This window comes from Lepidochelys kempii, chromosome 2 (assembly GCF_965140285.1).
Source record: "Lepidochelys kempii isolate rLepKem1 chromosome 2, rLepKem1.hap1, whole genome shotgun sequence".
NCBI classification, from domain to species: Eukaryota; Metazoa; Chordata; order Testudines; family Cheloniidae; genus Lepidochelys; species Lepidochelys kempii.
The window spans coordinates 228,311,474-228,325,612 of record NC_136381.1 but is presented as its reverse complement, the minus strand read 5'-3'; the positions used below and the strand labels follow the sequence as shown (position 1 = coordinate 228,325,612).

The window sequence follows — 14,139 nt, the reverse complement described above, 5'->3', positions numbered from 1 at the left end:
TGGGTGCTGAATGTGATGGGGTTCAGCGTGCCATTATCGCTGGCTTGCCCTTAGAATGCATGGGGGGAGGGGGTCCAGATGGAACCTGCGGTGCTGAGACACTGTCCTGTCTTGGTGGTGAGAACAGCACCGTGAGCTTCAATAGGTTCTGTGCTGCCTCAGAAGCCTCTGGGGTGGAAGGGAGTGGTAGATGCTCTGATGGGTGCGGTGAGTGAGACAGGCCTGGACTTGACTGCCTCGCTTGGGCAGGAGTCAACGTGGCCCCACTCTGAGTTCCCGAGCCATGACCCGACTGAGGTGCCACTGGTGGCTGGTCTCTGGGTTTTACCGAGTAAGATCGACCACTCTCCAACCTCTTTTTCTTCTGCGCCAGCAGTTGGGACTGGTGCCGAAGGCTGGAATGACCCTAAGAGGTTCCATGACAGTGCCTAGCTTCCTTGCCGGCATTTTTCTTTAGCGCCGGATGCTGGGTGCTACATACTGGGATCCCCGGTGCTTGGATCCGAGTGAGGTCGGACAGCTGCTGCCATAAGGAGGATTTTTGAGATGCTGCTCCCTCTCTTTAATGGTTCTCGGTCGGAACTCCTGACAGATCTTGCATCTGGTGACTCACCAACGCACCTTAAGCAGGATGTGTGGGGGGAGGGTCACTTTTTGGCATGTGCTTCGTGCAGATCTGGCAAGTCTTAAAGCCCAGGGATTGCAGCATTCCCCAGTAACAAATGGGGAAGGAAACAGAGGTGGGCCCCCCGTAACTAAAACTTATAAAGAAACTACTAAACTAAACTATACAAGTTAGTGGAAGCTAACTATGTACAGCATATAAAGTACTGCTACTCCACTTGCCGAAGCAAGAGAAGAGCAAGGGGAAGTTCCAGCTATCGTCACTGGCGGTAAGAAGGAACTGAGGGGGTGCAGGGTTCTATATTGGATGCCACGAAGACATGACTCCAGGGGGAGCCCAGGCCAACCCTATGGTTGCTGCTAGGGGAAAAATCTTCTGGCTACTGTGCACGTGCGCGCACACACACCTGACTGGAATTGACATAAACAAGCACTCGAAGAACAACATCATCCTAGCATTTAAATGAATTGTAAACACAGGATATCTCTGTGTTCATCTCTCTTTGAAATGTATACCAAATAATCTGTGAATGGAGGAAGAACAGGCAATTGTCTTATGTTAATTCGTATTGCTAAGTACTGGTGATTGACCCACTTCAAAGACATCCTGATTACTACTGTTCCGTGAGGGACTCCGACTTGTTAAAGAAGTCCTGAAATTGTATAAAAGATCCTTGGGTCCCAATCCTTCTTATCTCAGATCTGCTTAAGCTTCATCGGGGAAGCCTGAGTCACAATATTGAGGTCCCAGTTATGCTGGTACTCCCTGAAGGTGATATCAGACATTGGACTATAACCTATGAACTAAATTCTAAAGGAACTCTTTGAAACAACAAAGGTCACCATTTTTGCTATGAATATGAACCTCAAAAATTGAACTCATGTCTGTATGTATATTGATTTAACTATACTCACTTTCTCTCTTTTTTAAAATAAATTTTAGTTTAGTTAATAAGAATTGGCTGTATGTGCGTATTTGGGAAAGATCTGAAATATTCAATAACCTGGGAGGTAACGTATCCAATCCTTTGCGATTGGTAGAACCTTTTCTTTTATTTGATGAAATAAAATTTTCAGAAATCTTGTTGTACTTAAAGTACTGCATAGGATCTTTTTGGGGGGGATAAGGCAAAGCGCCACATTTACTGGTAATACATGTATCAATCAATACTCTATCATATGCATATGATATATATTACACTCATGCAATCACATACACACACAAACACACTCTGTCTTCTTGTTGTTACCAACTAGTTGCTCCCCTTAACTTCACTGGTCAGATGAGTTGGATGGGAGAGGGGTGGAACTGGGCTTCTGTCGATCCAGATCGATGCGCTGATGTTGACAAGATGAGACCCGGGGTCCTCTGCAAGACATCTCACATTTATAGCAGCTTCCCTCTCATGCAAATCTATACCAGATACAAAATCTGTGTCTGTGTCAGTAGGTCATCTGTGGCGCTTCCTTCAGGGTGTTGTCTTAATGCTGCCACATTTATTTTCAAAGAGGGTGTTTTCAAAAGAAGGTGCTCGCTTCTAACTCCCAAGGCCGTCTATATGTCTGATCTTCTTTAATGAGCCCACTTGACAGGTTCTATTGTTCTTGCATCCGGCTTCCATCCCCTCTCCAACTGTTGCAGCTGTCTGGAGGTGCTTGCCTTCCACGCCTTACTCATTCATACCTCATTCATTCAACAGGGGAATTGATTAAAAGGGGAGAGATCATGTTCTACTCCTAGCGAAAAGACATTTTTCTTCTACCTTAACTATCCTTAGGGACTATAACATTATACCAAGGCTCAATACAAAGTTTCTATATAAGGATTTGATACAAAGTTCCTATATCAAAGGACTTGATACAAAGTTATATGAAAACAGAGGTTATATATGGAAAGACTTAATACAAGGTTATATGAAGAGGCATAATACAAAGTCATATGAAAATGATACACAGTTATGCAAAGATGCTTAATGCAGAGATTTACCTACAATCTTCACCATATTGGACTTGGGTACCTGGATGGAGGCCTAAGGCTGGGTTACTTCGAGGGAACTGTATTGTTGGTTTCTGGGCAACCAGGGAGGTAATAAAGAAGCTGTTTTATACTGGTTTGGTAAATCTAAGTATTGAAAATATCCACCAGCTTTGGGAATTATCTGCCCCATTCTTTGCAATTCACCCTAATCGAGTTACCTCAGCTGGCCCCCACTGGGACCCCGGTCACAAACCCATTTTCCTAGACCCTGTATTCCTTTTGACAAACAGATATACTTTGAAGAAACAGTTTTTGTGTCACTTGAATCAGCTGCTGTCACAGGGCCCAGAGAGGAAAAGGGCTTGCAGATGACAAACAAACTTAATCAAAACAAACCAACACTCATATATGCAGCAAAAGTGCTCTTCAGAATTGAAGGAAATATGAGGCTCAGCTGAAGGTGCTTTCCAGCCCTGACTCGAAAGGGGACAGGGAACACAACACACTTCTGGATGCAGTCACAGAGAACATTCAACTGCAACAGCAACCAGTCCTAGTGAAAGACTAAACTAGTGCTATTCTAGATGAGCAAAGCTAAATTTCAAACTAGATGTTAATCTAACTAGACAACTTACATGAATTTCAAAATAAGTTATTACATTCTCACTTCTGACTCAAAGTGGTGGTTGCAGTGACATTTTAATGTATACTAAATTGATAAAACATATGACCAACAAAGAAAGACACACACTGGAAAAGAATTAAAATTAAAAACCTTGGCACAATTGTCCAAAATGGAACAAGCAACCTGAAGAGAAATGCCTTAGGACGATCAAACCAACAACAAAAGATAGTTTACTTGAGGTAATGACACCCCAGCCTAAACATTAGGACAGCCATATTTTCTGGTTGGCCATCTACATTTTAAGTCTTAGCTTTGCAAGAACAAGTTAAAAATTAGTTAGACAAGTTAGATATGTTCCATTCACAAGGGCCTGGTGAAATACATCCTAGAATACTCAAGGAGCTGACTGAGGAGGTATCTGAGCCACTAGTGATTATCTTTGAAAAGTCATGGAAGAGATTCCAGAGGACTGGAAAGGGGCAAATATAATGCCCACCTAAAAAAGAAAAATAAGGACAGCTCAGGGAATTACACCAGTCAGCTTAACTTCAGTACCGGGAAATATAATGGAGCAAATAATTAAGCAATCAATTTACAAACACCTAGAAAATAATAAGGTAAGTAACAGCATGGATTTGTCAAGAACAAATTGTGTCAAACCAACATAATAGCTTTCTTTGACAAGGTAACAAGCCTTGTGGATGGGGGCGGAAGTGGTAGATGTGCTATATCTTGACTTTAGTAAGACTTTTGATACGGTCTTGCATGACTTTCTCATAAATAAACTATGGAAATACAACCTAGATGGAGCTACCATAAGGTGGGTGCATAACTGGTTGGAAAACCATTCCCAGAGAGTTATGAGTGGTTCACAGTCAAGCTGGAAAGGCATATTGATTGGGGTCCCTCAGGGATCAGTTTTGGATCCAGTGCTGTTCAGTATTTTCCATCAATGATTTAGATAATGTCATAGAGAATACACTTATAAAGTTTGTGGATGATACCAAGCTGGGAGGGGTTGCAAGTGCTTTGGAGGATATGATTAAAATTCAAAATGATCTGGACAAACTGGAGAAATGGTCTGAAGTAAATAGGATGAAATTCAATAAAGACAAATGCAAAGTACTCCACTTAGGTAGAAACAACTAGTTGTACACATTCAATATGGGAAATGACTGCCTAGGAGTAGGTACTGCAGAAAGGGATCTGGGGTCATAGTGAATCACAAGCTAAATATGAGTGAACAGGGTAACTGTAATGCAAAAAAAGCAAACATCATTCTGGGATATATTAGCAGGAGTGTCATAAGCAAGACAGGAGAAGTAATTCTTCTGCACTACTCCGTGACGATTAGGCCTCTGCTGTGTCCAGTTCTGGGTGTCACATTTCAGGAAAGATGTGGTTAAACTGGAGAAAGTCCAGAGAAGAGCAACAAAAATGATTAAAGATCTAGAAAACATGACCTATGAGGGAAGATTGAAAACACTGGATTTGGTTAGTCTGAAGACAAGACAGGGGACATAATGGTTTTCAAATACATAAAAGATTGTTAGAAGGAGGAGAGAGAAAAATTATTCTCCTTAACCTCTGAGGTTAGGACAAGAGGCAATGGGCTTAAACTGCAGCAAGGGTGGTTTAGGTTGGATATTAGGAAAAACCTCCTGTTAGAGCAGCTAAGCACTGGAATAAATTGCCAAAGGAGGTTGTGGACTCTCCATCATTGGAGATTTTTAAGAGCAGGTTAGAAAGAACCTGTCAGGGATTGTCTAGAATGATAATCCTTAGTCCTACCCTGAGTGCTGGAGACTGGACTAGATGACCCCTTGAGGTCCCTTCCAGCCCTATGATTCTATAGGCAAAGTAATCAGAATTCTTTTTTTACTAGCTTGAAATTAAGAATATCCTCTCCCACAGTTTTAAAAGAAACGTCTACCATTTCCACTTTATTTTCTAGAGAGAGCTTCTGTGTAACTATATGATTCTGAATTAGGCTGCTCAAATCTGTTTCATAACAGATGGATTCCTAACAAAGTAAATTCAGTCTTTGATTATCTCACAGTAAAGGCCTGATTCAGTAGCCATTAAAGTTAATGGGAGTCTTTCACTGATGATCCAGACCCCAGATGATTGACAAAAACAGATATTTATACGCTGAATGCACTGCCTTAAGTTAACGGTGACCAAGAGTTAAAATGGGGATGGGAAAAAAGGCTTTTTGTCTTACCCATCCCTTTAAGTTATTGGAGTATGCACTACTACATATTTTACCATTATGCTCCCATTTCTCATTTGTCTTTTCTTTGTAGACCCCATTAAAAAGTGAAGATTTAAAAAAACCACTTGAGAACAATGTAGACTTTTTTGGATAAAAGTCTTTATCCAAAAAATATTTAAGGAGAGCTAGTGTTGACATTCCTATTTTCTAACAGGGTGGGTGGGGTTAGATATGCAAACAATTTTATCATATTATTCCTGTCAACTCCAAAGACTTTTTCCACAGAACATTGTTCAAGTTCAGTTTATAGAAGAAACTTAAAAAATTTTGCCTCATAAGAGTTGCATTTAATTTGGATAAATATTAGGATCCCCTGAAACCCTCTTCCACTCAGTTCGACTCCAGAATTCAGCACTCAGATACTTTTATTTAGCATTCAGCAACACTAGGCCCAAGCTGGCCAGGCTCAATCATAGGATGCAGGGTACATCACAAAACCAAGTTACACAACCAAACTTATATACATATTTACTAAACACCTGCATTTCTTACTACATGTTATATCACGTACTTCATGCTTGGCTTGGTTGCTTTTCAGGAACTAATCCCTGTACAGCATGCTCTCTCCATATGCAGTTCACTATAACCTGACGTCTACATTCCAGGCTTATCTTGTCCATTGTCCCTAGTACCAGGGTGTTCCTGCTTAACTTAGCTAGAGTACTTGTGGCACGTTGGAGACTAACAAATTTATTTGAGCATAAGCTTTCGTGGGCTAAAGCTCTACCCCACGAAAGCTTACGCTCAAATAAATTTGTTAGTCTCTAAGGTACCACAAGTACTCCTCGTTCTTTTTGCTGATACAGACTAGCACAGCTACCACTCTGAAACCTATCTTCGCTAGAATGACTCCAGCCTAATACTTATTACATCCTTATCGACAACTTAATCTTCCATTCACACCCTCTGAGAAATGAAGGCTTACTCATGTCAAGTTAGACATACAACAATGTTCTACAGTTTTTATTAACTGAAACAGTATTGCCAGTAAACATCACCAGCTCATCTTTTCCCTCCTCCAAGTCATTAAAAATACATAAAATAGAACAGTTCCCATGAAGTATTCCAGAAAATATTACAGCACATGGAAAACAGAACAGGGGAAATTACAGTTTTGAAATACATCATAGGAGAAAGGATATGGGGAAGATTTAAAATCCACACAAGAAATCTATGTAACTAAACAGAATTATGTTTTAAGATTTCCCATCTTTATTACTTCCAATTAGCAATATGCACTGCAGTGCACAAGGCCAACAATGGCTCTTCTTCCCATTTAAGCCCCCCAATAAGACATAAGTGGTGCAGTCAACTTTATATGAGCCCTCTGTGCTGGGGAGAATTTCACCTTTGAACAGTGGAATGATAGATAAAGATAGCTCTTGAGGTAATTTAAAATGTAAAGAATGTGCAGTAATCTAATTCCAAAGAACTTACAGTTTAAGGTCTCATATTCCCAAATTTCAGTTTGTTTGTGTGTTTTCACCACATCAAATGGCAAAGTTACTGTAGCTGCAATCTATTAAAGAGTAAACAGACTTTATTAATATTTCACGTAAAATGTGATAGCATCATCAAGCTTACGCCATAAAGTAAGTTGGTTATAATTTAAACATAGATTTACTATGGTCATATATATCACTTTATTTAACAAGTCCGTGAAGCAAGCCAAAATTAAATCTCATTAAATACACAAAATAGAATAGCTGCTTAGAAAACTTAGATTGTATACATTACTGACATGATATAAATTTATGCATAATGCACAAAGAGCCCAATCCCTCTCATAAAGACTTCCAATGGAAGCAGGGATGGGAACCAAAGTGGTTTCTTCTTTTGTACTGAACCGGACAGTTGTAAAAGTTTCCATTTTAGCATAAATGCCTGTCTGTTGTGCATTACTCAAGTGCCCTTCACAACCAACTTGGACAGTAGACCTCATAGTTGAGGTACACTTTCTCTGCAAAACTAACATGTGGATTGCTTACTTAGGCCAGGTCTACACTACAAAGTTTTACACTACGAAGTCAGTCAGGAGTGTGATGAGACGGATCCTTGTCTGACGGAGCTGTGCCAGCAAGAGCCCTTAGTATAGAGGCAGTTAACATAGCAAAACTGCACTTTTGCTAGTATAGCTTATTTTGTTCAGGGGAGCTGGAATAAAAGCTATAACAAAAAACACAGTATTGCAGCAGAAGGTGCATCCACACTAGGAGTGTTTTGCTGGAATAGTATACTGGCACAGCTATATTGGCAAAGTGCTCCTAATGTAGGCCTGTTCTTAAATTCTGGTATAAGCTCTGGAAGATGCTGCTTATCTGTATATATAGCTTGCAGCAATAACAAACACAAGAAAAGTAATAGGTCTTCTATTTGTGCAAGATACACAAACAGAAGGTTAAACCACAGTATGACACTGCACCCCATATCTTCATAGTGATATTATGGTATTATAGCATAATTATGATGCATTTTATGCAAGACGGGTCATGTGAGGTGTCATTGGAAAAGTTATGATTTGCTGAATAGGATTATCCTAATTGTATGCATGTATCATTTTTGTCTCTAAAGTTAGGAATATTGACTATGTATCCGTATTTCAAATCGTGCTTACTCTGGGTGACACCCACAGTTAGCTTTTCTGGTACAACAATGAAGAAGCCAGACAGTGCTGATGGCCCATCAGCAAAGGCAATGGACCCTGGAAGAACTTAACCTTCCTGTGAACATTCCAGACAGCCTGTAAGCAATGGCTGCTATGACTCTACATGTAACCAGGCCAAATGATTCTGGACTCCATCTTGTGAATGCTGGTGAAAGTGCAGGCTGGAGGGCTTTGCAGCTTGTCACAGCAGCACAGTGTGAGAGGGAGCCCAGGCTAGTGGGTCAGAGGGCTCAGTGGCACCCCAGTTCCAGTATCTCCTTCTTCTAGATTCCTGGTGTTTCTTGTCATTTGTTTGTCTTTCAAGCCCTAATCCTGAAACTGGATCCACTAACTTCTATTCCAGTGCATCACCGGGGGATCTGGATTTAGATTGTAAAACCTCAGGGAAAAAGTGACTATACTGAGGTGTGTGCTTTGTCCATGATCAAACACTTTCGATTTTGCTTTACAGTACTCTATACACTACAGTTTATTTTGCAATTTCAACTATGAGGTCTCTCCACCAAAACAAAGTCTGCTATTGTACGTACGCACAGGTGGTTTGGTATTCCCTCACTTGATTATATATATTTAAAAGAGTTTTTAAACATTAGATAGCTACTAAAAAGTATTCATTTTAAAAATCCTGAACTGTTTTTCTTTTAGTTGAGTATGAACATACAGTACACATATATGCTACAGAAAATACTTCATGGCTATACTAATCACAATGCTGTGTTTATCATCTGTAAAAAAAATACTTGTGAAACAGAATTATTTTTAAAGTATGATTAAAACCCCAAGACAACAGTACTTTCACATGATTGCTGCTTACTGTAAATTGTCCAAATAAACTGAAGTCAACCATGTAACAATCAACTGAGTTTCCTGAGAGGTTGTGATTCCACCATCTCATTATGTTGATAATGATCTTGAAATGAAGTTGTGAGTTTAAAAACAAATTAGGTCTAATAGCCACATATCTTAAAAATGTAAACACGCAGAAAAGGATGAGAATACTTTGAATATCATTAACTCCCCCTCCCCGCCAGGCACACATCATGTTGTCTTTGTTAGAAAAAGTGAAAAGGCAGCATTTATACTATGTATATGTTAAAATAGATCTAAAAGCTATCAAGTATCTGAAAACAGCATATTCTAGCTTTGCTGTTGGGTTATTTTGAGGCCTAACTGTTGCCCATATAGTGCTTCTTTTCAAACAAATCATTTTCACCAAGTTAACATGACTGAAGTAATGTGGAAATAATAGCCAGCTTTGGCAAAGTTCCGGCTAACTGTAGACTTCAGCTGTGATTGTTGCCTGAACTCTGCCAATACTTTATTTTATTTTTGTTAACTGCAGCTACAGGCTCCATGACTTAACAGGCTGCTAAAATTTGTAGTAACAGAAAAAAAGTTTTAATAAGATTTCCAATCAAAACTACCTAGATATCTTTTACACTTGTATTTTACTTTAACATTTTATTACATATTTTCCAATTTGATTCACTTACAAATAAAAGCAATAAGAATTCAAATGTTTTAATCATCAGATAACTGCATTTTATGTATAGCTAAAGACACGATTCTAGCCTTGTGTTCAACAACATATTCACAATTTGTGGGAGAATCTCATGTAATTTCACTCCTTGTGCTTTATTAATTACGTATACAAACTCCCAATGAATTGAACAGTTTATTTATTAGAAACATCCTAAATGAAGACATGTTAGCATGTGGTGTGATAGAGGATATGCCATTGAGCAGAGTACTTTGGAGAGAGAGGACTCATAGAGAGAACCCCATCTGATGGGATTAAGTTTGCTTAGAAATATCAGCAACAGAAACAGACTTACAGAGCCAGCTGCTGCCCCTGAAGTAAAGCTGATCATAAACGTTGGTTCATGTGCATCAAATGTCTTGCACAACTGCTTCTTCATGAGTTCATAGTGATACCAGTACATTGCTATGGAGATAGAAAAAAAAAAACCAAAACAAATCTCTGAAACCAGAAACTTGCAACAAGCAACATAAATCTGTGTACCAAACACAGAAGAACTAATTCATTCCCTTTCTGTATCTCTTACTCATCTAAAAATGTTACTGTTTGCATGCTCTTACCCTCAGAATGCCAGAGCAAAGAAAGGGAAGAAAAATCCAAACAAAAACAAAAAAGGGGAGAGAGAAAGAGAAAGAAATACAGAAAAGGATGCAAATTTAAAAAGAGAAGGAGGGAGACAGAAGAGACTGGGAAAGAGAAAGGAAGAAGAGTACTGGCACAAATCAAAAGAAGGGTACGAAGGAAAGTGGTAGCCCTCATATTTATGAAAGAACTGAATGAGTAGGACACACAACCAACAGCTGTGCTGTTTTTTTGTTTGTTTGTTTGTTTTTTTTAAAAGCGACAGATCAAGAGATTGAAAACAGTGTGCATTTACTTGAATGTGTACTATTAGTCATAAATGGCTGAATATGTATATACAGCTAGGTTTATTTCAATGTGCATAATTGCACACCCATACATACTTGTCACACATTATCTAGAGGAAACCATAATTCAATATACTGTTAAAATTAATAGAAAATTGCATACTTCACTTTCACCAAATGTGGTTGTAAAGTTTTATTTCTAAACCAAATTCCTACAAAGTACAAAGGCATTTGCACTTATTGAAAACGAAGTCTACAACAAATTTTCAATTTTAAAAATAATCCATTTTCTGTTAGAGTGAAAAAAAATCTGAGTATTTTGTAAAAGGCTGTACACATTCTGCTCTTCCTCACATCCATACTCATAATTCAAAACACAGCCAAAGGGATATTCACTATTACAAATCACTGGAGGATTCTCTGCTCCTTGAAGTCTTTAAACTACGATTTGAGGACTTCAATAGCACAGATATAGGTGTGAGGTTTTTTGCAGGAGTGGTGGGTAAAATTCTGTGGCCCACGTTGTGCAGGAGGTCAGACTAGATGATCATAATGGTCCCTTCTGACCTAAATATCTAAGAATCTATGAATCTATGAATCCTGAACGATAGTCTCAATAAAGGTGGTCTCTAAAGTGCCTATTATTCTGTGGGAAACAAAAAAATGTTGATGCTACTTGAACTTGAGGTTTACAGTGACACTGAGTTCATCTTGGAACATTGCTACACAGATAACCAGACAATCTTTCAAATACTTTGGAAAGGCAGCCCAAGATTTCAGCATAATAGTTCTAAAACTGTTTGAGGAAAACAGGTTTCCTTCAAGTGGGTCACGAGATTATTACGAGGGGGTCGTTATCTGTCAGCCTCCACCCCAAACCTCGCTTTGCCTCCAGCATTTATAATAGTGTTAAATATATTAAAAAGTGTTTTTAACTTATAAGGTCGCACTCAGAGGCTTGCTGTGTGAAAGGTGTCATCAGTACAAAACTTTGAGAACCACTGAAGTAGATAAAGCAAATTAACACTCGCAGCTCAAAAATCACATATACACCTAACATCTGTGTTGATGGCAGGATTTCCTGTAGGGAATTTCCAAAAACCTATTTCAAACTTCCATGTCTATAGTTAAAAGGATGTGTTATATACAGTTCCAAGACAGATTAATTCTGAAAAATAAAATTAAAATTCTTCCATGCTTGCATGAGGTGATTTACTGGCTCTGAGGTATGCAAATTGAGCGTTGCAAGGAATAGAGACTGAATAACGAAACTATCTGTTGGTTTTGTGGTTTGAGAGTTTTATCCCTATGAAATGCGATAAAACAAGTTTCCTCAGCCCAGTAGAGAACAACAAGAAGTAGGGATGTGGGAGCAAAAGTGTATTCTGTGACCCTCTCTAGGCAACTTGGCATTTTCTTCCCCTTCTGTCCCTTAGCATATTGTAAATATTTTCATATGAAAAGTGCTCTGCACTAGGTAATCATTACTCTGTTCCAGTATAGCAATTCCCATGTAAGTAAAAAGTAAGAACCTACAGATTATAAAATTAAGACATAACAGGATTTTTTTTTAAATTAATTTCCCTTCATGAATTAACTGAAAAAGATGGTTACATTTCTATGTATATTTTCAGTGTTATTTCCCATTCACATTTTATAAACAAAAACTTTTACAACACAGAGCAAAGGTTGTCCAGTGCTGCTTTGTGCTGTTCCGTGATGCAGAGAGTGTGTTAAGCTTAACTTAACCCTCTGAAAAACAGGAAATACAAAATTAAGGTACATGCTACCCCTTCAACATGACCTTAACTCTTCCCCCTGAAGATGGCAAAATAGCCACTGGGAATGCTTCAGTTAGTTTAGGTTCCATAATAAAAAGACCTGAGAAACAACTACAATACTGTGCAATTGTTTTGTGTTCCACACGTTTCAACTGTAGCATTTTTTGCCTCCAATTCCAACTACCGTTCACTGAGTTGGGTGCAGCTGTAGTGAATGGAGGTGGGATAAACTGGAGCAGGCTGGCAGAATTGCTGCTGTGAATGATGGGAGGTGCATGTGTACCCTGAAAGATCAACTATGCCTGATTTCAGCACTAAATTCTGTAGCAGTAGAGAAACATAAAAGCATTTTCTTGTCATGGGGATTGTCATCTGTTTGGTGGCACACATGGCAGTGGTCTTTAGGGGCTAGTGAGGAATCAGTGAAGGCAATGTCTCAGAAAAAATCCGCAGGACAAGAGTGAAGGGAAACTAAAATGGAACCAGATTGCTGGCACTTAAAATTAAAAAGGTCGTAGAGCAGTTTTTAAACTAAGTGCTGCAGGAAAGCCGACAAGTGCGGAGGACCACGTGTTTCGGACAGAGACATTCTTTAGGGGAGGATCTATTAATGCAGATTCTCTATGTTCCTGTAAGGAGGAGAGGATGGATAATGATAAAATACAGGTAGGATCTGATGAGAAACAGTCAAATGAAAAAAAGTCCCATTCAATTATATCATGTAATGGTAGACAGCTGAAAAGTTTTTAAAGTGCTTATATATCAATGCTAGAAGTCTAAATAAGAAGATGGGCGAACTAGAGGATATTGATATAACAGGCATCAAAGAAACTTTGTGGAATGAGGATAATGAAAGGGTCACAGTAATACTAAGGTACAAAATATATCGGAAGGACAGAACAGGTCATGCTGGTGCGGGAGTGAAACTATATGTGAAAGAAAGAGTAGAATCAAATGAAGTAAAAATCTTAAATGAACCAAACTGTAACACAGAACCTCTATGGATAACAATTCCATGCTCTAATAATAAGAATATAGCAGTAGAGATATATTACCAACCACCTGACCAGGATGGTGATAGTGACTGTGAAATGCTCAGGGAGATTAGAGAGGCCATTAAAATAAAAAACTCAATAATATTGGGGGATTTCAACTATCCCCATATTGACTGGATACATGTCACCTCAGGACAGGATGCAGAGATAAAGTTTCTTGACATCTTAAATGACTGCTTCTTGGAGCAGCTAGTCCTGGAATCCACAAGGGGAGAGGCAATTCTTGATTTAGTCCTAAGTGGAGCATAGGATCTGGTCCAAGAGGTGAATATAGCTGGACCGCTTGGTAATAGTGACCATAATATAATTAAATTTAACATCCCTGGAAAACACCACAGCAGCCCAACACTGTAGCATTTAGTTTCAGAAAGGGGGACTACACAAAAATGAGGAAGTTAGTTAAACAGAAATTAAAAGGTACAGCGCAAAAAGTGAAAACCCTGCAAGCTGCATGGAAACTTTTAAAGACACCATAATAGAAGCTCAACTTAAATGTATATCCCAAATTAAAAAACATAGTAAGAGAACCAAAAAAGTGCCACCATGGCTAAACAACCAAGTTAAAGAAGCAGTGAGAGGCAAAAGGTATCCTTTAAAAAGTAGAAGTTAAATCCTAGTGAGGAAAATAGAAAGGAGCATAAAATCTGGCAAATGAAGTGTAAAAATATAGTTAGGAAGTCCAAAAAAGAATTTGAAGAACAACTAGCCAAAGACTCAAAAAATAGCA

At 38.8% G+C, this 14,139-nt stretch overlaps 1 protein-coding gene across 4 annotated transcripts in view; it reads right to left on the bottom strand.

Moving 5' to 3' along the window:
* The window catches only part of SLC25A40 (solute carrier family 25 member 40), a 79,798-nt gene that overhangs the window by 24,845 nt on the left and 40,814 nt on the right, over nt 1-14,139 (bottom strand). For all 4 annotated transcript variants that reach the window (XM_073334076.2, XM_073334075.2, XM_078851791.1 and 1 more), the window contains 2 exons: nt 10,003-10,112; nt 6,940-7,021 (listed from right to left, as the gene is read on the bottom strand). In XM_073334076.2, coding sequence (XP_073190177.1) covers nt 6,940-7,021; nt 10,003-10,112 — 192 coding nt within the window. The remainder of the gene's footprint in view (nt 1-6,939; nt 7,022-10,002; nt 10,113-14,139) is intronic.